Here is a 22273-nt window from a genome sequence, read left to right as displayed (position 1 = left end):
CTACTTCCGTAGTGATACTGCCTCGGAAACCCAAGGAGGGGTCGCTATGAGTCGGGTTTGACTCGACGGCACATAACAACAACAACAACATGAGGAACCTGTACATAGACCAAGAGACAGTTCAAACAGAACAGAGGGATACTGCATCATATAAAATCAAGAAGGGAGTGTGTCAGAGTTGTTTGCTTATTCATACTTATTCAGTCTGTATGCTGAGCAAATAATTTGAGAAACTGGATATATGAAGAAGAATGCAGCATCAGGATTGGAGAAGACTCTAACAATCTGCAGTATGCACACAACACAACCTTGCTTGCAGAAAGTGACTTGAAACACTTGTTGATGAGATTAAAGCTACAGTCTGCAGTATGGATTACACTTCAATGTAAAGAAGAAATCCCCACAACCAGACCAATAAGCAGCATCACCATAAATGGAGAAAAGATTCAAGTTGTCAGAGATTTCATATAACCTGGATCCAGAATCAACACCTATAGAAGCAGCAGTCAAGACATCAGATGTCATATTGCTCTAGGAAAGTCTGCTGGAAAAACCCTCTTTCAAGTGCTGAAAAGCAAAGATATCTGTTTGAAGACTGAGGTGCACTTAACCCAAGCCATGGTATTTTCAGTTACTTCATATGCATGTTACTCATGCAGAGCCATGGGATCCAGGTAAGGGGAAGGAGACAGGGCCCCACCCCAAGAGACAGGAGGCAAGGGAAAAGCCGGGGATGAGACAGAGCTGCAGGATCCAGGTAAGGGGAGGGCAGAGAGCTAAGGGAGACAAACTTATCTGTCAGTTTGTATTGTGGTGACTTGTGTGTTGCTGTGAGGCTTGATGTTGTGCACTGGTGTTTCAAATGCCAGCAGGGTTGCATATGGTGCACAGGTTTCAATGCAGCTTACAGACTGAGACAGACTAAAAGAAGGAAGAGGTCATCCACTTCTCAGAGAATTGGCCAGGGAAAACCTTATGAATAGCAGAGAAACACTGTCTGATATATTACTGGGCAACTTTATGAATAGCCTGGAAACATGCCCAGTACAGTGGAGGAAGACAAGCCCGTTAGGTCAGAAGGCATGCAAAATAAGACTGGGAAAGAGCTGCCTCCTCAGAGTAGAACCAACCTTAATGATATGGATAAAGTAAAGCTTTCGGGACTTCCATTTGCTGCCTTGGCACTACTCAAATTGGGAAGAAACAGCTGCAGGCACCCATTAATAATCGGAACATGGAATATACGAAGTATGAATCTAGAAAAATTGAAAGTTGTTAAAAATGAAATGGAATGCATTAAGATTGATATCATAGGCATTAGTGAACTGAAATGGACCAGTTTTGGCCATTTTGAATCTGACAACCATATGATCTACTATACTGGGAATGACAATTTGAAGAGGAATGGCTTGGCATTCATCATCACAAAGGATGTTTCAAGATCTGTCCTGAAGTACAGTGCTGTCAGTGACAGGATAATATCCATATGCCTACAAGAAAAATCAGGTAATACTACTGTTATTCAAATTTACACACCAACCACCAAAACCAAAGATGGGGAAATTGAAGGTTTTTATCAACTTCTGAAGTCTGAAATTGACTGAACATGCAATCAAGATGTGTGACTTATCACTGGTGACTGGAATGCAAGTTGGAAGCAAAGAAGAATCACCAGTAGTTGGAAAATTTGGCCTTGGTGACAGAAATAACTCTGGAGATCACATGATAGAATTTTGCAAGACCAACAACTTATTCATTGCAAATACCTTTTTTCAACAACACAAACGGCATCTATACACATGGATTTCACCAGAGGGAGTACACAGGAATCAGATTGACTACATCTGTGGCAAGAGGAGATGGAAAAGCTCAATATCTTCAGCCAAAACAAGGCCAAGAAGAGACCATCAACTGCTCACATGCAAGTTCAACTTGAAGTTAAGGACAATTAAAACAAGTCCACAAGAGCCAAAATATGACCTTGATTAAATCTTTCCTGAATTTAGAGACCATCTGAACAATAGATTTGGTGCATTGAACAGCAGTGACCGAAAACCAGATTTATGGGATGACATAAAGAGCATCATCCATGAAGAAAGCAAGAGATCATTAAAAACACAAGAAAGGAAGAAAAGACCAAAGTGGATGTCAGAAGAGACTCTGAAAATTGTGCTTGAGAGGAGAGTAGCTAAAGCAAATGGAAGAAATGACAAGATAAAAGAGCTGAACAGAAGATTTCAAAGAGCAGCTTGAACAGACAAATCCAATTACTATAATGAAATGTGCAAAGACCTGGAGTTAGAAAACCAAAAGGGAAGAATATGTTCAGCATTTCTCAAGCCGAAAGAACTGATGAAAGAATTTAAGCTTTGAGTTGCACTATTGACAGATTCTATGGGCAGAATATTGAATGATGCAGGAAGCATCAAAAGAAGGTGGAAGGAATACACAGAGTCACTGTCACAAAAAGAATTGGTTGATGTTCATCCATTTCAGGAGGTGGCATATGATCAAGAACCAATGGTATTGAAGGAAGAAGTTGAAGCTGCACTGAAGGAATTGGTGAAGAACAAGGCTCCAGGCACTGATAGAATACTCACTGGGATGCTTGAACACACAGGTGCCCCACTGAAGACACTTACTTGGCTGTGCCAAGAGATTGGGAAGACAGCTACCTGGCCAACTGACTGGAAGAAATCCGTATTTCTACCCATTCCAAAGAGAGGTGATTCCACAGAATGTGGAAATTATCAAACAAAATCATGAAAATTGCATGCAGAAATCTTACTGAAGATAATTTAAAAATGGTTGCAGCAGTATATTGACAGAGAACTTCCAGAAATGCAAGATGGATTCAGAAGAGGATGTGGAATGTGGGATATCATTGCTGATGTCAGATGGATCTTAGCTCAAAGTAAAGGATACCAGAAAGATGTTTGCTTGTATTTTATCAACTATGCAAAGGCATTTGATTATGTGGATCATAACAGATTATGGGTAACATTGAGAAGAATAGGAATTCCAGAACACTTAATTGTACTCATGAGGAACCTCTACATAGACAAGGAGGCTGTCATTCAAACAGAACAAGGGGACACTGCATTGTTTAAAATCAAGAAGAGAGCATGTCAGGGTTGTATCCTTTTACCATATTTATTCAATCTGTATGCTGAGCAAATAATCCGAGAAGCTGGACTATATGAACAAGAGTGTGGCATCAGGATTGGAGGAAGAATCATTAACCTGCGATATGCTGATGCTATGCCTTTGCTTGCTGAAAGTGAAGATAACTTGAAGCACTTACTGATGAAGATTGAAGAATACAGTCTGCGGTATGGATTACATCTCAGTGTAAAGAAAACAAAAATCCTCAGCTGGACCTAAGTGGCATCACGATGAATGGAAAAAAAGATTGAAGTTGTCAAAGACTTCACATTGCTTGGTTCTACAATCAACACCAATGGAAGCAGCTGTCAGGACATCAGATGACGTATAGCACTGGGCAAATTGGCTGCAAAGGACCTCTTTCAAGTGCTGAGGAGCAAAGATACCTCCTTGAGGACTAAGGCGTGGCTGACGCAAGCCATGGTATTTTCAGTCGCATTTTATGCATGTGAGAGCTGGACAGTTGCCAAAGGGGGAAGGAGGCTGTATCTTCTGACGTCTTTTTACCCCACAAGAGGAAGACAGAATCACCATCAGTAGCCCAAGGCCTATTCCTGGGATGCCAGACATGCTGCCTTCCTCTGACCCTTTCACCAACGGTTCTTCCTGCAGCACCTACCACCTCTCTGCTGTATTCAGTAATTCGCTGCAGTGGCCACACAGAAGTCACAGATTGTGGGCTTTATTAGGGAAGCAACAGGCTACAATTCAAGTTCAGGGACACGCTCAATCTCTCTCAGCCAACACTCTCTCTCAGTCTCTCTCCTAATAGTGCGTGTCTCTCACTGTCTATCTCAGCAGTGCATGTCTCTTGGTGTCTCTCTCAGCAGTGTGTCTCTGTGTCTCTCAGCCAGCAGTGAGAGATTTCTTCTGCCTCTAGAAGGGCTCCTTTTGAGCCTGGCAGAGTGGCCAAAGTAACCAATACCAACATCAGAATTCTAAACACCTGAGAGAGTGCAAACTTCCCAGAAAATTCCTTCATGCTGCCCCCAACAGAAATACCCCAGGTGGATAACTTTAACAATCAGGAGCTACTCAGTTGCTCACAGCCAATTCCACCACAGAGTTTATAAAGACTTATGGCTAGAAAAGCCACACTATGTGATTTACTACACTGCAATAGTGAATAAGGAAGACCGAAGAGAAGTTGATGCTTTTGAGTTGTGGTGCTGGCAAAGAATGCTGAAAGTGCCATGGACTGCTAAAAGATCTAACAAATCTGTCCTTGAAGAAGTGAAGACGGAATGCTCCTTGGAAGCAAGAATGACCAGATTTTGTCTCACCTACTTTGGTCATGTTGTCAGAAGTGACCATTCCCTGGAGAAGGGTGTCATGCTTGGTAGCTGGAGGGTCGACGAAAGAGAAGAAGGCCCTCAATGAGATGGATTGACACAATGGTTCCAGCAATGGGCTCAAGTATAGCAAGGATCATGGAGCTGGCGCAGGACCAGTCAGTGTTTCCTTCTGCTGTGCATAGGGTCACTATGAGTTGGAGATGACTTTACGGCACCTAACAACAACATATGCATATAAAAGCCTGACAGTGAATAAAGAGACCAAAGAAGAGTTGATGCTTTTGAGTGGTGATGTTGGCAAAGAATACCGAAAGTACCATGGACTGCCAGAGAAATGAACAAATCTGTCCTGGAAGAAGTGCAACCTGGATGTTCCTTGGAAGCAAGAATGGCCACACTTTATCTTACCTACTTTGGTCATGTTGTCAGATGGGACCATTCCCTGGAGAAAGATATGCTTGGTAAAGTGGAGGGTCATTGAAAAAGGGGAAGATCCTCAGTGAGATGATTGACACAGCTGACTCAGGTATAGCAAGGATTGTGAGGCTGGCACAGGACCGGGCAGTGTTTCATTCTGTTGTGCGTATGATCACTATGAGTTGGACCCAACTCAATGACACCTAACAACAGGTAAAGAGGAAACCTAGATAACTTAAATCTTTTCTCCGTGTATCATGATGTTACTTATGAACCATTTGTGATGATTTTTGTTTTCCTTACATTGAAATGTAATCATACTGAGTGCTGTGATCTTTGATCTTCAACAGTAAATGCTTCCATTCTTCTTCACTTTCAGCAAACAGTGTTGTATTCTCTCATCTTGCTGATTATTAATGAGACTTCCATCGATTCTAATGCCATGTTCTTCTTCATATAATCTAGCTTCTCAGATTTTTTACTCTGTATACAGATTGACTAAGTATAGTGAAAGTATACACACCTAATGCACACCTCTCCTGCTTTTAAGCTGCACAATGTCTTTTTCTTCTGTTTGAACAACTATGCTACATTAAAGAACAATGAAGGATACGCGAATCTTCTCACAACATGGATGAGCCTGGAGAACATTATGCTGAGTTAAATAAGTTAGTCACAGAAGGACAAATATTGTATGAGCCCATTACTGTAAAAAGACAAAGAAGAGTTTGCTTAAGGAAGGGAACTCATTTTGTAGGTTACTGCAGTGGGGAGGTAAGGGGAGAGATTAATTTCAGGCTAGTTGGGGGCCACATGCTGATGTGGGTAAGAGGAGGGATGGTATAGAAAGAGTCTGTGACCACCATGATAACATTAGGAAAAGAAAGGACACTGAATTGTGCACATAAGATATAAACGACAGAGGCTGATACCAGTATATCTACAATACTGCATTACCATTAATACCAAACACCAGGCTACAGATAAACACATAAACATCTGAGAAGATCAGATGGGGGTCGTTAAACAGGATTATACTCTAGACCAAGGGTAGATTCAGCTGAAGATAATCTAACACAGATACCAGTGACACAAAATACCCGCGATCCTTATAGAAACAACAGAAGACAGACATAGAGCAATCCCTCACAGACAGCCAGACACTGTGGGAGAGAAATCCAACAGATCTACCAACTCAAGACCATAATATTGGGGGACACCAGACTCAGTTGGCACAACAAAATACATAAAAATCTTGTTCCACAGCCTATATCGGTGAGTAGGGACTGGGGTCTTAAAAGCTTTCCAGCAGCCATCTAAGAAGCAGCTAATGGTCTCTTATCGTTGGAAGGGAAGAGTACAAAAAAACCAAGGGCTTTTAGAAGTAATGAGCCCTAGGACATGATGTACCACAAGACCAGAACTAGATGGTGCCTGGCTACAATGCCAGCCACTCAGGAAAGGATCAAAACTGGAGATCCTGGATAGAGTGGGAGGAAAAACGTGGAACAAAATCCAAAAACACAATAATGACCAGAATTTCTGGTCAGATGGAGTCTAGTGGGTCCCCCAGTACTATGGCCCTGGGATACACTTCAGGCCTGGAATAAAAGTCACTCCCAGAGGCTGGCTCTCAGCCCAATAGTAAATAAGAGGCACACACAGACCACTCATCCCAGGGTGGCGCACCCACATACTCTAGGGAGGTGCATCCCTTGGAACAGTTGACCACAGGGCACCAGAGGGGCAACATTCACATGGAGGAAATCCAGCACACATAGGAATGCATAACTGTGAGGGGCATGGGGGGCAGTTACTGGGAAGGAAGGGGAGGAGAGTGGGTTAGGGTTGGGGATGTTAATTGGGGAGTGAAACCAAATGTACACCAAATGCTGAATATAAAACAAGTTCTGTTCTGTAAATTTACACCTAAAGAACAATAAAAAAAAAAAAAAAAAGATAGTGTTCTATAATTTCCTCATCCTTTTGGATCACTTTTTTTGGAATATGCATATTAGAAATCTCTTCCAGTTACTGACTTGGAAGCTGTCTTCCACATTTCTTAGCAAAGAAGAGTGTTTCCAGTGTTGTGTTCGTTTGTTGAAACACCTCAATTGGTATTCCATCAGTTTCTTGACTGTTGCTTTTCACCAGTACCTTCAGTGCTGCTTGCACATCTTCCTTTAATACCATCGGTTCTTGATCATATACTACCTCCTGAATTGCTTGTGTGTTACCCAGTTCTTTTCAGTACTATGATTCTGTATATACTTTCCATCTTCTCTTGATGTTAACTGTATCATTCTGTTTTTTGCCCATAGAATCTTTCAGTGTTGCAACTCAAAGCTCAATGTTTTCTTCACTTCCTTCAGCTTGTGAAACGCCAAGGGTGTTGTCTTCTTTGGGTTTTCTAACTCCAGGTCTTTGCACATTTCATTATAATGCTTTACTTTGTCTTCTTAAACCACCCTTTGAAATCTTCTGTTCATCTGTTTTACTTCATCATTCCTTCCATTTGCTTTAGCTACTTTAGGTTCAAGAGCATTTCAGAGTCTCTTGTGACATCTTTTTTTTTTTCTTCCCTGTCTTTTAAATGAAATGACCTTTTGTTTTCTTCAGGAGCTCTGGTGGCGTAGTGCCTAAGGCATCTGAATACTAACCAGAAGGCTGGTGGTTCAAACCCCCCAGCCACTCCTCGGAAGGAAGGGTTGGACAATCTACTTTTGTAGTGATATCGCCTCAGAAACCCAGACGAGTCACTGTGAGTCAGACCTGACTCAGGGACAGTGGGTCGGGTTTGTTTTCTTCATGTATGATATCCCTGTTGTTATCCCACAACTTGTCTGGTCTTTGGTCATAAGTGATCAGTACATCAGATGTACTCGATATGGTCTTTAAATTCAGGAAGGATATGCTCAGGCATATTTAGGCTCTCATGTACTTGTTTTTATTTTCTTCAGTTTTAACTTGAGCTTTCATATGAGCAATTGGTTGTCTGTTCTGTAAGTATAAGGGTAAAGAATTACAACAGGTATTTTGTGGGGACACAATTCAATCCATAACAGTCATGATGTAGTCTTTTTTTTAAAAAAAAATGTTCCTAGGTTAATTAATAGGAAGCTCTGGTAGCATAGTACTTAAGGCACTTGACTGCTAACCAGAAGGCTGGCGGTTCAAACCCACCAGCCACTCCTCGGAAGGAAGGTTGGGCAATCCTACTTCCGTAGTGATACTGCCTTGGAAACCCAAGGAGGAGTTGCTGTGAGTCGGGGCCAACTCAATGGCATACAACAACAACAACAAAAGGTTAATTAATTGTTTGTTTGTTTTTGAGAATTTTTGGATCTATATTCATGAGTGCTATTAGGCTGTAGTTTTCTTGTCTTATGATATGTTTGTCTAGTTGTATCATAAAATGAGTTAGATAGAATTCACTCTGTTATCTGGTGCCTCTTTACTTTTGATATGACAGTATATATATTTTTTTTAATTTTCTTGTGATTTGGGTGAAAGTTTACAGAGCAAATTCATCTTCCATACAGCAGTTCACATACACTTGGTCTCATTACACTGACTGAAATCTCCCACAGTGCAACAGCACTCCTCCCACTCCTCCCTATAGCTACCTCTTCCCTGCGTCATTCTCTCCCATGCACTTCTGCCCCCCAAGTTGTCTCCCTGTGCATACACAGCCCTTCTATTCTCCCATGATTGATCTCTCCAAGGAATGTATCTACCTACTGTAAATGTTCAGCTCATATGGCTGTCTTTTGTTTAGCTGGAAGCCACAGAAGTAGGTTCAATTTCAGACCTGAAGGGCAGCTAGGGGCCATAGTCTCGGGTTCCACCAGGCTCTATCAGACCAGCAAACCTGGTCCTTCCCCTCCCCCCCACGATTTTGAGTTTTGTTCCACATTGTTCTCCCACTCTATCCAAGGTCTCCTACATAGATTCCCCCTCTGAGTGGTTGACAGTAGTAGCTGGGCACCATCTAGTTCTTCTGGTCTCCTACTCATACAGGCTGAGGATCACACATTATACCAGTCCCTTGGACTGATTGTTTTCACGCATCTTTGGTTTTCTTCATTCTTCTTTGCTCTGGATAAGGAAAGACCCATCATTGCATCTAGATGGCTGCTTGCAAGCCTTTAAGATCCCAGTTGCTACTTGCCAAAGTACGACGTGGAAAAGTGTTTTTGTGTAGTATATTACACCAGTTGAGCTTGATGTCCCCTGCAACCTTGGTCCCAAGCCCACAAGTCCAACTACTCGCTCCCTCCGGGTAGCTGGCTATGGCCAGGAAGTGACTACAGCCTTGTCCCTTGTCAGCTCTACTATATACCTGGAAATTCTTACAGAACATACAGATACACTTATAGAAACTTAATCTGACAATATATCTTGAAGATTATTCTTTTTCAATTTTAGAAAGATTCCTCTCCCCCTCCCAAGGCATACCTCATTTTATTGAGCTTTACTTAATTGCACTTCACAGTTACTATATTTTTATTTTTTTACAAATTGAAGGCTTGTGAAAACCTTGCATCGAGGAAATCTACTGGTGCCGTTTTTCCAACAGTGTGTGCTCACTTCATGTCTCTGTATCACATTTTCATAATTCTCAGAATATTTTAAACATTTTCATAATGGTGTTGCATGCTTAATAGACTATAGTATATTATAAACATAATGTTTTTATACACTTGGAAACCAAAAACTTCGTGGCTTGCTTTATCAAAATACTCAATCTGTTACCATGGCCTGTAACCAAATCAGCATTATCTCTGAGATACGCCTATATATGACTATTCAGTAATTTGTTTCTTTAACCTACCTGTTAATCATGGACATCAAGCTATTACAAACAATGCTGCAATGAATAATCTAGAATATACATCATTTTGCATAAGTTTGAGTTTGACCTATGACAATTTTACAGAAATGCTAATTCTGACCTGCTCTTTTGTGGCGTTGGGAGTGGTATGCTGGAGGGGAACTTATTACACTCATGTAGCTGGTCATTTTGGAAAGGTTTCTTGAGCTTAGTAAGTTTCCTGTGGCATCACTGAGAATCAAAAACATTTACACTCATCCTGTAAAAGTTAGGTTTTACATTTATTAACCAAGATAAATAACCCTGGATAGGAGGAAATTTTGCATACTTAGGAACGTGTAAAAAACCACGCCAAACCCACTGCTATCAAGTTGATTCTGAGTCATAATGACCCCCCACTGGATTTCCAATGCTATAAATCTTTACAGAAGTAGATTGCCTCATCTTCCTCCCATGGAGCAGCTGGTGGTTTAGGATCACCTTTTGGTTAGCAGCCAAATGCTTTTACCCACTATGCCACTAGAGCTCCTTAGGAATATATAAGACCTATAAGTACAGCACATTTTTTTGGAACTTACATAATTTAGAAAACAAGCAGATACGGCATACAAATGTGTATGTTACACATTTTAATGTTGTACCAAGAAAAGCTTTATATGGGTATATAATATTCCAAACCCAGAATTGATTTATTTCTTGCATAATAAACGACTAATATTTATTTATTTATTTATTTTGTAGTCTAGTATGAAAAAAGCCAGTGTTAAAATTCTGAAAAATTTTGATGAAGCGATAATTGTAGATGCTGCAAGTCTGGATCCAGAATCTTTATATCAACGAACATATGCAGGGTAAGATTGGCTCATATATAGAATTTTTTACAAGTGTAGATAATTTTGTATTATTTTAAAGTGTGGTTTATTAATCTATTATTATTATTCCTTTTTAAATCTAGTGTGTTAGTAGAGCATGGTTGTTAAGCAAAGGTCTATGGAGTGACTTTCTTAGTTTTTAAATTAGGCTCTGCCACTTATTGACAAGCTACTTACTGTGTCTCAGTTTCTGCTTCTATAAAATGAGAATACTACTATTTCGTTGGATTGCTAGGGGGATCAAATGAAATCATACATGAAAGCACTCAAAACATTGCCTGATGTCTGGTACCATTTGCCACTGAGTTGATTCTGATTCCTGGCAACCCCATGTGTGTCAGAGTAGATTTGTTTCAGTTAATAGCTGATATTTTTTAAAGTAAGAGCACCAGGCCTTTCTTCCAAGACACCTCTGGGTAGACTTGAACCTCCACTTTTTGTTTTACATTTGAACACATTAATTGTTTACACCACCCAGGATTCTGGCATCTAGTAAGCATTCTTAAATGTTATTTACTATGAATGCTGTCATCATTCCACCACCATCTATGAGATTGATGAATGTCTTGTGTATATATTTTAGGCTGTCTCTTGCACATTTCATTTCATGCCTGTGTTAGCTGATTTGAAGACTGTCTTAAAAATTAAAATAGAAGAAAAATACCAACATCATTTATTAATACTTAGAAAGTGGAAAAAATTATTCCTTTATATTTAAACACCAAATTCGTTGTTCATTTTAACCTGTAACAGAAAGAGGATAAATAGGATTTGTCACTCACTAAAATTTATCATGGATTTCCCTTCCTAAAGGGTAGTGCTTTCTCACTGTTTTGAGAGTGCTTTTATCCCCAAATACTTTCTGTCCCTTTTGATTACACCTCAATTGTAGTATTCTCCACTTCTTTGCTCAGGGTTCTCACTGCTATAAGGTATATCTTTGTTTATTTTTATGTGATTGTTATTATACTCCGTTTTGTATCATGTGCTTTCATTCACAGTGAGTTTTAAATATTTTTCTTTGTTAGTCTATCAAGATTTATCTCATGTTATATGTGTTATAGTACTAATATATAATGTTAATTATAGCTCATAACTGTGGCAAGGTATTCCATAGTGTGTTGATCTACTATCTGGTTATTTTGGTATTGATGAGTATTTAAATTGTTTGCAGTTTTCTACTGTTACCCAGTTTTGCAGGAGCTCTGGTGGCGTAGTGCCTAAGGTATTTGATTACTAACCAGAAGGCTGACAGTTCAAACCCACCAGCTGCTCCTCAGAAGGAAGATAGGGCCATCTACTTCGGTCATGATACTGCCTCGGAAACCCAAGGGGAGGGGTGCTATGAGTCAGGTCCAACTCGACAGCACATGATAACAACAACATCCAGTGTTGCAAGGGACCTCCTTTTATATACTTCCTTGTACCAAGAAGCAGTTTTAATTTTAATGTATTTTATTGGTTTACCCTTAAAAGTATTTACATCCTTTTACATTTTCAACAGCCGTTAATGAGAATACTTGTTTACTCCACATTCTTGTCAATACTAAATAATATCAGAGTTTAATTTTTTCTTAATATTTTATGATTGCTAATGAGATTGAGCTTCTTTTGGTATGTGTGTTGATTATTCAGGTTTTTCCTTCTATGAATTGACTATTCATAGTGTAGTGCCTAATGGCACTTGACTGCTAACCAGAAGGCTGGCGGTTCAAACCCACCAGCCACTCCTCAGAAGGAAGATGAGGCAGTCTACTTCCATAGTGATACTGCCTCGGAAACCCACGAAGGAGTCGCTATGAGTCAGGTCCGACTTGACAGCACATAACAACAACAACATCCCTTTTTACATTTTTCGTTTGGGTGATTAAATGACTTGCTGGAATTCATTATGTTTCTGGATATTAATCATTGGCTTATAATGTTTATTAAAAATAAGGTCTCACTATGTTCTTGGCCTTTTAACTTTGTGATGTTTTATAGAAAATTTTAAAAATTTATGGTTATTTATTCATGTTATCTTTGTTCTTTACAATTTGCAACTTATTTAAGAAGGGCTTCTCTTCCGCCTATTGTAAACATATTCTCCTATCTTTTCTTCTAATGTTTTATTGAGGTTCCCCCCACACACATTTAGGACTGATACGAGGTAGGAAACTAAATTTTTCTTGGTACTTAGCAAAATGCCCATTTGTTGAATAGCATACCCATCCTCACTGTTTGAGACACTGCCTTTGTTCTATATTTCCTTTTATACATGTCTATTTTTCTGAGTTTTTGTTCTGTTGCATTGATTTTTTAAAATATTTTTAATCTTTTATTGATATATAATTGACATACCATAAAGGTTATTAATTTCTAGCATACAGATTCAATGTGTTTTCCCAAATTTATGCAGACATACAGTCACCACTCCAATAATGATATAGAATATTTTCATAGCCCAAAATCAATTCCCTCATGCCAGTCAATCCTATCCTCCCAACCTGCTGGTTTTCAGGACTATAGTTTTGCCTTTTTTAGAATTTTGTATCATTGGAATTATGCAATATGTAGTTGTTTTGTGTCTGGCTTCTTTTATATTAATGCCTGTGAAATTTGCCTCCTGTTCCATTAATTTTAACTCATCTGTTCTTCTACCTTAATTACTATAGCTGTATAATACATTTTGATCATTGTTAAAGTAAGACCTCCTATTGTCTCGTCTTTTACAAAATTGCCTTGGATATTCTTGTGCCTTTTATATTGTGTATGAATTTTAGAATTGTGAATTACCTATTGTAAGGTTCGGTGCTGAGAGAGAGAAATCAGGCCAGTAGAGTTTTGAAAGAAAGTTTATTAAAGCATCTACATGCAGACTAGCTGAGACCAGAATGGTGTCAGCAAGAGCTGAGCTCAACAATGCACTAGCCCTGAGCTGGGGAAGTTGAGAGGTTTAAGTAGGGTGACAAGAAGTTTATCAGCAGTTCTGTTGTGGGAGAGCAGGCCACGGCTGTCTTGGTAGCAATAGTCAAGACAGCGGATGTTCAGCTGTGTTCTTGGAACTATAAACTTCAGTAGTTCTTTGCAGTTTTGTCTGTCTTGTCTACCCAGTTCTTAGAACTGGGTTGTGACCACTATCCTGTTATTCAATTTCATTTTTGGAGAGAAAAGGTATTAGGATTAAAGCATAAAAATAACATGACAATTCTAAGTCAAGGCGATAAGTCTATCACCTATTACTTGTTATCTTTCATAAACCTTTTTAGGATTTTGAATGGAATTTCATTGAATTAAAGGTTATTTTGCTTTCTGTGGCATACTTTAAATAAGATAACTATAAATTATATTATTAGCTTTCCACATTTAGGTATAAAAGCAAACTCACTGTTACTGCATCAGTTCTGACCCATCATGACCCCTATTGGGTTTCCAATGGTGTAATCTTACAGAAGCAGACTGTTTCATCTTTTTTACGTGGAGGGGCTGGTGGGTTCAAACCATTGATCTTTTGGTTAGTAGCCAAATGCCTTAGCTACTCATCATCAGAGCTCCTTAGATTCAGATAAAATATGCTTAGAAAGAGTCTTTTTCTCTTCTAAATTTAGCACTAATTGTTAAAAATTATATTCTCTGTTTCATCTTTGCTTAGGAAAATGACATTTGGAAGAGTCAGTGACCTGGGGCAGTTCATTCGAGAATCTGAACCTGAACCTGATATAAAGAAATCAAAAGGTTTGTGGTGTTTTCATACTTTTTATTGAACCTTCATTCACGTTAGTCAATGACTGTTAAGTAAAGGATCATTTAAGATTTAAACTGGTTTTTCTTTCACCCTGGGTTTATAATCACAAGTGAGGACAACAGAGGCTTCATATAATCATATCTCTATATAGTCTCTTCCTCTGAACCATGTTATTGAACTTGTTTTACCGTTATAGAAGGTACACCTGACTGAAAAAGTGTTGCTCACCTTTTTATATCATGGCAAAATACCCAATCTAAGTTGAACTTAAGGTTTATCTTTAGGCCCTGTATTTTATTAAATTTCCTTTACATCATTGAAAGGTTTTATGAGATATATGTGAAAAATATCAGTAGGTTGAATCCAAATCCTTATTACTTTGTTTAAGCATCCAGAAGAATGCTTGGTCAACTCTAAATGTTAGACTGACACTTTATAATTACACTCTTGTGACTGAATTCAGCTTCCAAAGGACTGGATTACGCAGGAGGATTTGGAAACTAATAAATTTTTCATGTGGTTGGATCAACAGTATTGTCTTGAACAAAAAGTACTAACTTTTATTAGAAGAAAGTGTTCCATTTTGACACATGTGTTTAAAATTAAAAGCTCTTATTAATCTTCCTATGAAATTTAAGATGATAGCATTCCTTATTATTTAAATATAACTATTGCTTAAATAATGAATTGTCCACTTTTTTTTTTCCTTTGGATGAATGAACTGCTCTTTGGTCATGTATATATTGACAGAGTAGTTGGGTTTTTTGGTTTTTTTTTTTTGGAAAAAAAAAAAAAAAAAGCAGCAGCAGCAGCAGCAGCAGCAACAATTGTTGAGATAATTTGGACCGAAAAAGGACTTGTTGCCCAGTTGAATTTGTTAGTTTATCCAAATAATTATTTTCATTTCCTGTTTGGCCAGAGAAGTCTTGGGTACACAGTTAGGTAAAAGGTAGTCTCCACAACAGTTCATTCAGTAAATAATTTTTGAGTGTGTGTATTAACATTCGTTAGACAGTTTAGATGATACAGATCTTACCATGAGGAAACTTACAGTCTACTGGTTATGTGCCTTTTATTGTACAAAAGGTGAATACTAGTAAGAGGTCACTAGTGGCTTTGGAGCAAAAGAGGTGTTACGTGAAGTATTGTCCAGGAAGGGCTCCATAGTGTCATCAGGTAAGATAACAGTTTCCAGAGTTGCAGATACAATATTAATAGGGAAAAAAAAAAAATCTATGGAAAAAAAAATCTGTGGATTTTTTTTTTCTTTTCTTTTTTCAAAGCTGGTCTTATTATTATGACCGCTAAAGAAGAAATACTACTACTGTTCCAGAGTATAGGTGTTAGGTTTTTGACATTTACTATTATTCGTTAGTATCAATTGAGATATGTTATGAGTGGTTAAGAAACTTTTCCCAAAACCACTCTGTTTATTTTATTCATTCAGTCTCTTCCTATTATTCATTCATCCTATAAAAATAATTGAGTGCCTGCTGTATGTGTCTACTATTCTAGATACTGGGGAGAAAACAAAATTCCTGCTCTCATGCAGCTTAATATTATAGTCAAGGAGACACTAAACAGATAAACAAGTATATGGTATGTGCATGTGTTTATATATTTGTGTATAAATATGAAAAGCTGGTTAAGGAACTAGAAGAGTAAAGTTTAGAGGTGGTTGTCAGGAAGGTCTTCACTGAGCATTTTGAGTAGAGACCTGAGCAAAATGGGAGCATAAACATAGCAATATCTGGAGGAAGAATGTTCTTGGTAGAAGGAGTAAGAACAGAGGCACTGAAGCATGATCACTGAACAGCAAGACTGATGTGGCTGGAGTGGATTATGCAAAGGAGTAGGTGGTAGAAGGTGAATAAGGTTGTCAAAGCCCATCGGAAGGACTTGAAAGTGTTGGTATTTCATTGGAACTTGGAGTAGTTAAGTGACATGATCCGATTTATGTTTTACAGGGATCACTCTGGCAGCTGTTTGAAAAAATGCACTGTAGAGGTTTAAGAGGGAAACAGAATATTCTTACTATAGGTCTAGGGTAAGGGATGATGTTGGTTGTGGATTAGGCCAGTAGTGGAAGAATGGTCAGATTTGGGTACATTTGAAGGTAGGGACAAGATTCCATCTCTACAAGCAAGTTCATCTATCACATTACTTGGTGTTACTAAGTTAATTGAGACATGCCTACATACAGCAATGAATAGTAATGTCTGCAACTTTGCTTAACACGTCTATATATCCTGATTGTTTAAGTTAGTTGTCCAGACATTTGTTTATGTCAAATATTTTTAGGTAAGTCTTTGTACTGTAGGAACCTAGAGATTGAATTCATTCACTCAGTGGGCATTTGAGTGATTGCTGTGTGGTTCGGCACTATGCCAACGATACAATTAAGAGGTATAGTCTCTGTCTTCAAGTAGTATCCAGTGCACTGGGAGGAAACAGATTTGTAAACCAACAACGTTAGTACAGTGTAATTAATAAGTATTTAAATGTTGCTATATAAAAATCACAAGACTAGATGCTGGACTTGAATTTCATAGCTAAGCCCTGCTCAGCTGCTATACGATTCTTTCCTCATAAACTTACCTTTCCATTCTTTCCTCATTCTCTGCAGTAAATATTTTACATCTTGGTAATCAAAGTTTGTATATCCCCTTGCTCTGGTGGCATAGTGTCTTAGGCATTTAACTACTAACCCAGAGGTTGGCAGTTCAAACTCACCAGCCACTCTGCAGAAGGAAGACTGGGCTGTCTACTTCCATAAAGATTTACTGCCTCAGAAACCCAAAGGGGGGTCGTTATGAGTCAGAATCGATTTGATGGCTGTGAGTTTGGTTTTGGCTTGGTTTGGCATGCTTTCCTATTAGCAGATGGCCTTGCATATCTTATTCAGAAAATAGCAGCCACAAGATAAGCACTTACAAAATCTGTAGTCCATCCTGCCCTTTTTATCTCCATTTCGTTCTTCCCTTGGGTTACAATGAAAGGCATGTCTCTTTGTACTCTTAATTTCTCCACCTGTGCATCTCATCTTCTAGGCATCCAAAACAAAATATTCCATTTTTCCCATAAATCTTTTCTAATGTGGAAATTATCAAATAGTTTAATTAATATCATGTGCAAGTAAGATTTCACTGAAGATAATTCAAAAACAGTTAAAGCGGTATATTGACAGGGAACTTCCAGAAATTCAGGCTGGATTCAGAAGAGAATGTGGAATGAGGGATATCATTGCTCATATCAGAGGATCTTGGCTGAAAGCACAAATACCAGAAAGATGTTTGCCTGTGTTTTATTGACTATGCAAAGGCATTTGACTGTGTGGGTCATAGCAAATTATGGTAACATTGCATAGAATGGGAATTCCATAACACTTCATTGTGCTAATGAGTAACCTGTACATAGACCAAGAGGCTGTTGTTCAAACAGAACAAGGGGATACTGTATGGTTTAAAATAAGGAAAGGTGTGCATCGGGGTTGTATCCTTTCACTATACTTACTCAATCTGTATGATGAGCACATAATCCGAGAAGCTGGGCTACATGAAGAAGAAAGGGGCGTTGGGATTAGAGGAAAACTCATTAACAACCTGTAATATGCAGATGACACACCTTGCTTGCTAAAAGTGAGGGTGACTTGAAGTACATACTGATCAAAGACTACAGTCTTCAGTATGGATTATACTTCAACATAAAATGAAAATCCTCACAATGGGACTAAAAGGCAACATCACAATAAATGGAGAAAAGATTGAAGTTGTCAGGGATTTCATTTTGCTTCGATCCACAATCAACACCCATGGATGCAGCAGTCAGGAAATCAGACATCATGTTGCACTGGGAAAATGTGCTGCAAAAGACCTCTTAAAAATATTAAAAGAGCAAAGATGTCACTTTGAAGACTAAGGTGTACCTAACCCAAGCCATGGTATTTTCATTCACCTCATATGCATGTGAAAGCTGGACAATGAATAAAGAAGACCAAAGAAGAGTTGATGCCTTTGCATTGTGGTGTTGGTGAAGAATACTAAAAATACCATGGAATGCCAGAAGAAAAAAAATCTGTCCTGGAAGAATTGCAGCCTGAATGATCCTTGGAAGCGAGAATGGCCAGACTTCATCTCACCTACTTTGGTCCTGTTGTCAAAAGGGACCATTCCCTGGAGAAGTATATATCATGTTTGGTAGAGAGTCAGCAAACAGGGGAAGACCCTCAATAAGATAGATTAACAACAGTGGCTGCAACAATGGATTCATGTGTAAGAAGGATTGTGAGGATGGTGCATGACCTGGCAGTGTTTCTTTTTGTTGTACATAGATAGGGTCACTATGAGTTGGAGCTGACTCAGTGGTACCTATCGACAACAAGAACATCTTTTCTAATCAAGTCTCTTCTATCTCAAGTAATATCATTATCCATCTAAATTTGACTCTGCCTTTTCCTTAAGCTTCACATACTACCCATCTGCAATTATTTGTTGAATTTAACCAAAATAATATCTTGAATTCTTTTGCTTTTTCTTGTTTTCCTTTGTCTCATATCTCCCAGATGCTTTCTGAGTCTGTTACCAATACCTCTTCCAGGCTATTGTAGTAATCTCCAGTTTTCTCACTTCTACTCTTGCTTCTCTAGGTCCATTCCCCTAGCATCCAGAGTAATCCTTTTAAAATATGAATCACAAATCATGCTTCCACTAGATTAAATCCCTCAGTAGTTTGCTACTTTTTTGGCACAAAATCAAACTCTTATTATAGTCCAGTAGGTTTTCTGTGTTCTCAGCCTGGCCTTGCCTACTTCATTTGGTATGACTCTTCCCATTGTTCTTTGTTCCAGTTAACATTGGCCAACTTTTAGTTCTTCAGACAATCCAGGTTCTTTCCTCCTCCATAACCTATTGCACCTGTAATTTCTTATACCTGGAACCCTCCCTCGGCCCTCAGTCCTTTGCATAACTGACCCATTGTTGTCTTTAATTCTCCCTATTTAAAGTCAGATCTTCTCTAACAACCATATTTGAAGTATCTGGCCATGCATGCTAAAATATTTAAAGGGTAATGCCTGCTGCTTACTCTTAAGCAATGAAAATAGTAATAATAATAATGTGTGTAAAAAGAAAGAGAAAAAGCAAATGTAACTAAAAAGCTTAAAAATAATAAACTAACAATTCCTGTCTAGGAAAAAATATGTCTAACTTATTTTCTCTGTCTTATCACTCACTGTGCTAGTTTCCATTGCAGCACTCTTATAATCTGTAATTATGTTATTCTCATATGTAGTTCTTGTTGTTTTGTTTTGTCTTGTTTTTAATTTCCTTCACTGGAATAAGATCCATGAGAATACCCAGAACTCTGCCTAGAACATATTAAGTGCCCATTAAATATTATATGGAAGTATGAACAAAGTGCTATAAGAATATTAAGGGAGATATTTTGGCTTTGATAATCAGCATGGTCAGCAGTCACTCAGAATCTTAACCACCTAGACTCACTGCCATCGAGTCGGATCCGACTCATAGCTTCCCCTCCTTGGGTTTCCGGGTTGGTATCTCTATGGAAGTAGATTGCCCAGTCTTCCTTATGAAGAGTGGCACAACAAATCAAAATCACTCTAGTAAGATTTTTTTAGAGTTAATTGGCATGTCCTTTCTCAGTTCTGACTTTCTCTCTAAAATTAGAATGTTATTTCAGGTAACTATATAATCTCTTTTTGTTTTCCACTTAAACAATAAATATACATGTAAAAGTAGGCCAAGATGTTTGTACATGAATGTTTATTAAAACACTGTTTGTTTCTAACAATAAAACAATGGTGATAGCCATTAGTCAGATTGGTTAAATAAATTTTATGTTTCTTCTACATAATACACTACATTGAATTACTTTTTGGTGGGATAGACCTGTATTTATTAATATGAAAAGTTCTCTAAAATGTAGGAAGTGGAAAACTTGATAGTATAGTATGCGTACTATGATTCCTTTTATGTTTATTTTTAAATACTGTTGTACTATTCTAGAAGTATTTTTTGTACATTAAAAAAAAGTAAAAACTGATAAAGCAAAAATAAAAAATGAGCCCATTTATCAATCACATCACTGTTACTACTTTAGTATGTGTCCTTCTGGATTTTTTTTTTCCTTTGCATATATAAGTACCAATGACTTTGTGTAGTATTTGTTTCTGTACTGAATATACTGTTTATTAGCTCTACCTTTCCATTTCAGTAAATTTTCATTTTATCTAATACTCAGAGCATTCTCATGTTTCCATGGTTAACCCTAAAATGTCCCTTATAGCTGCTATATATGTTGGCTGGCAGTTCAAACCCGCCAGCCGCTCCTCAGAAGGAAGATTGGTCAATCTGTTTCTGTAGAGATACTGACTTGGAAACCCAAGGAGGGGTCACTATGAGTCGAGATCGACTCAACAGTAGTGAGTTTGGTTTTTGGTTATGTATGTTGGCATGTCCATTAAAATACTGTCTGAAAAGATACATTAAAAAATTTAACAGAGATTATTTTAAGAATGAGAAGAGGTACCTTTTACTTTTCATTTTACCCTTTTTCTCTCCTTTTTTAATTTTTTTACCCTTCACTGCTTAATCCTCCACCTGTCTCTTCTTCCATGGCTTCCTATTACACTTGGAATAAAACGTAGATTATCTACTCTAGCCTATTTATAATGTCCCCTGAATGCCTCTGTAACCTTATCTTGAACTACTCTTCCCTTCATGTAGTAAGCTTTAGTTGTACTATCCTTCATTCTTTTTCTGAGGTTATTTTATTTATTTTATTTTTGAGCCTCTACAGTTGCTGTGTCCCCTCCACAAAAGCCCTGATGTGGCTTTCATGAAATGATAGGCTCATTCTTACTTTCTCAAATATTATCTCTTCAGAGAGGTCTTCCCGAGCCCATGTGATCTAAAATTACCTGTACTCCTAATACTCCCTTCTTTATTTTCTTATTATCTTCTTATCTTGTTAATCTGTGTCCTTGTTTATAGTCTGTTCAGCTTTCATGACTAGAATATTGCCTCCATGAGAGCAAATATTTTGTCTTTCTTGTTTGACACTCTATTAATTGCTTCTAAAATTATGTCTGGCACATGGTTTTAAAAAAAAGAAAACCAAACTCACTACTGTCGAGTCAATTTTCAACTCATAGCAACCCCTTCTTGGGGTTCCAAGGCGGTATCTCTACAGAAGTTGATTGCCCAGTCTTCCTTCCGAGGAGTGGCTGGTAGGTTTGAACCACCAGCCTTCTGGTTAGCAGTTAAATGCCTTAGGCACTCTGCCACTCGTTAATATCTGTTAATTGAATTAATTAATCTCTTAAAATGCCATCCTAGGTTGTCTGAGTGCTGAGTTTATTGGTTATATTTTTTTTATTTAAGAAAAAAAGATAATTTTTTAAAACTCAGTTAACCTGTACACATTGACACAGGCATAGGTTTGTTTTATCCAAGGTAACTTCATTCTTCTCAGAAACTTACAGACTTTTCCTAAATAGTGGAGATTTGTTAGCACAAATCCCAAAATAATGGAGATGAAGAAATTGAGGATTAAGGAGATTGTGACTTGTTGAGGATCACACAGTGGATTAATGAGCTATGGTTCAGATTACCATTTTAATAACAGTTGTTTGCAGTTCAACTACCCTTTGTCTTCTCTTACCTTGCTGAGGGCAGCTGGAAAGAATGACCATCATTTATCAGCCCATAGTTTAAATTAAGGAGCTCAGGTGGAGCAATGCCTAAGGCATTTATTTACCTACTAACCAGAAGGTTGGCTTTTCAAATTTACCAGCTGCTCCGCAGAAGGAAAATGGGGTAGTATAAGTCCATAAAGATTTACCGCCTTGGAAACCCAAAGGGGGTTGCTATGAGTTGGAATTGACTTGATGGCAGTGAGTGAGTGAGTTTAATTTGGGTTTTGAAACCCTGATAATGTAGCATAG

General features: G+C 38.2%; 1 protein-coding gene across 1 annotated transcript in view; it reads left to right on the top strand.

Moving 5' to 3' along the window:
* Positions 1-22273, top strand: part of AKAP10 (A-kinase anchoring protein 10) — a 183949-nt gene that overhangs the window by 150592 nt on the left and 11084 nt on the right. The window contains exons 11-12 of the mRNA XM_007941489.2: positions 10453-10562; positions 14215-14297. Coding sequence (XP_007939680.2) covers positions 10453-10562; positions 14215-14297 — 193 coding nt within the window. The remainder of the gene's footprint in view (positions 1-10452; positions 10563-14214; positions 14298-22273) is intronic.

This window comes from Orycteropus afer, unplaced genomic scaffold (genome assembly GCF_000298275.1).
Source record: "Orycteropus afer afer isolate SDZICR_OR568_19922 unplaced genomic scaffold, OryAfe1.0 scaffold00080, whole genome shotgun sequence".
NCBI classification, from domain to species: Eukaryota; Metazoa; Chordata; class Mammalia; order Tubulidentata; family Orycteropodidae; genus Orycteropus; species Orycteropus afer.
This window is presented reverse-complemented; position numbering and strand designations above follow the sequence as displayed.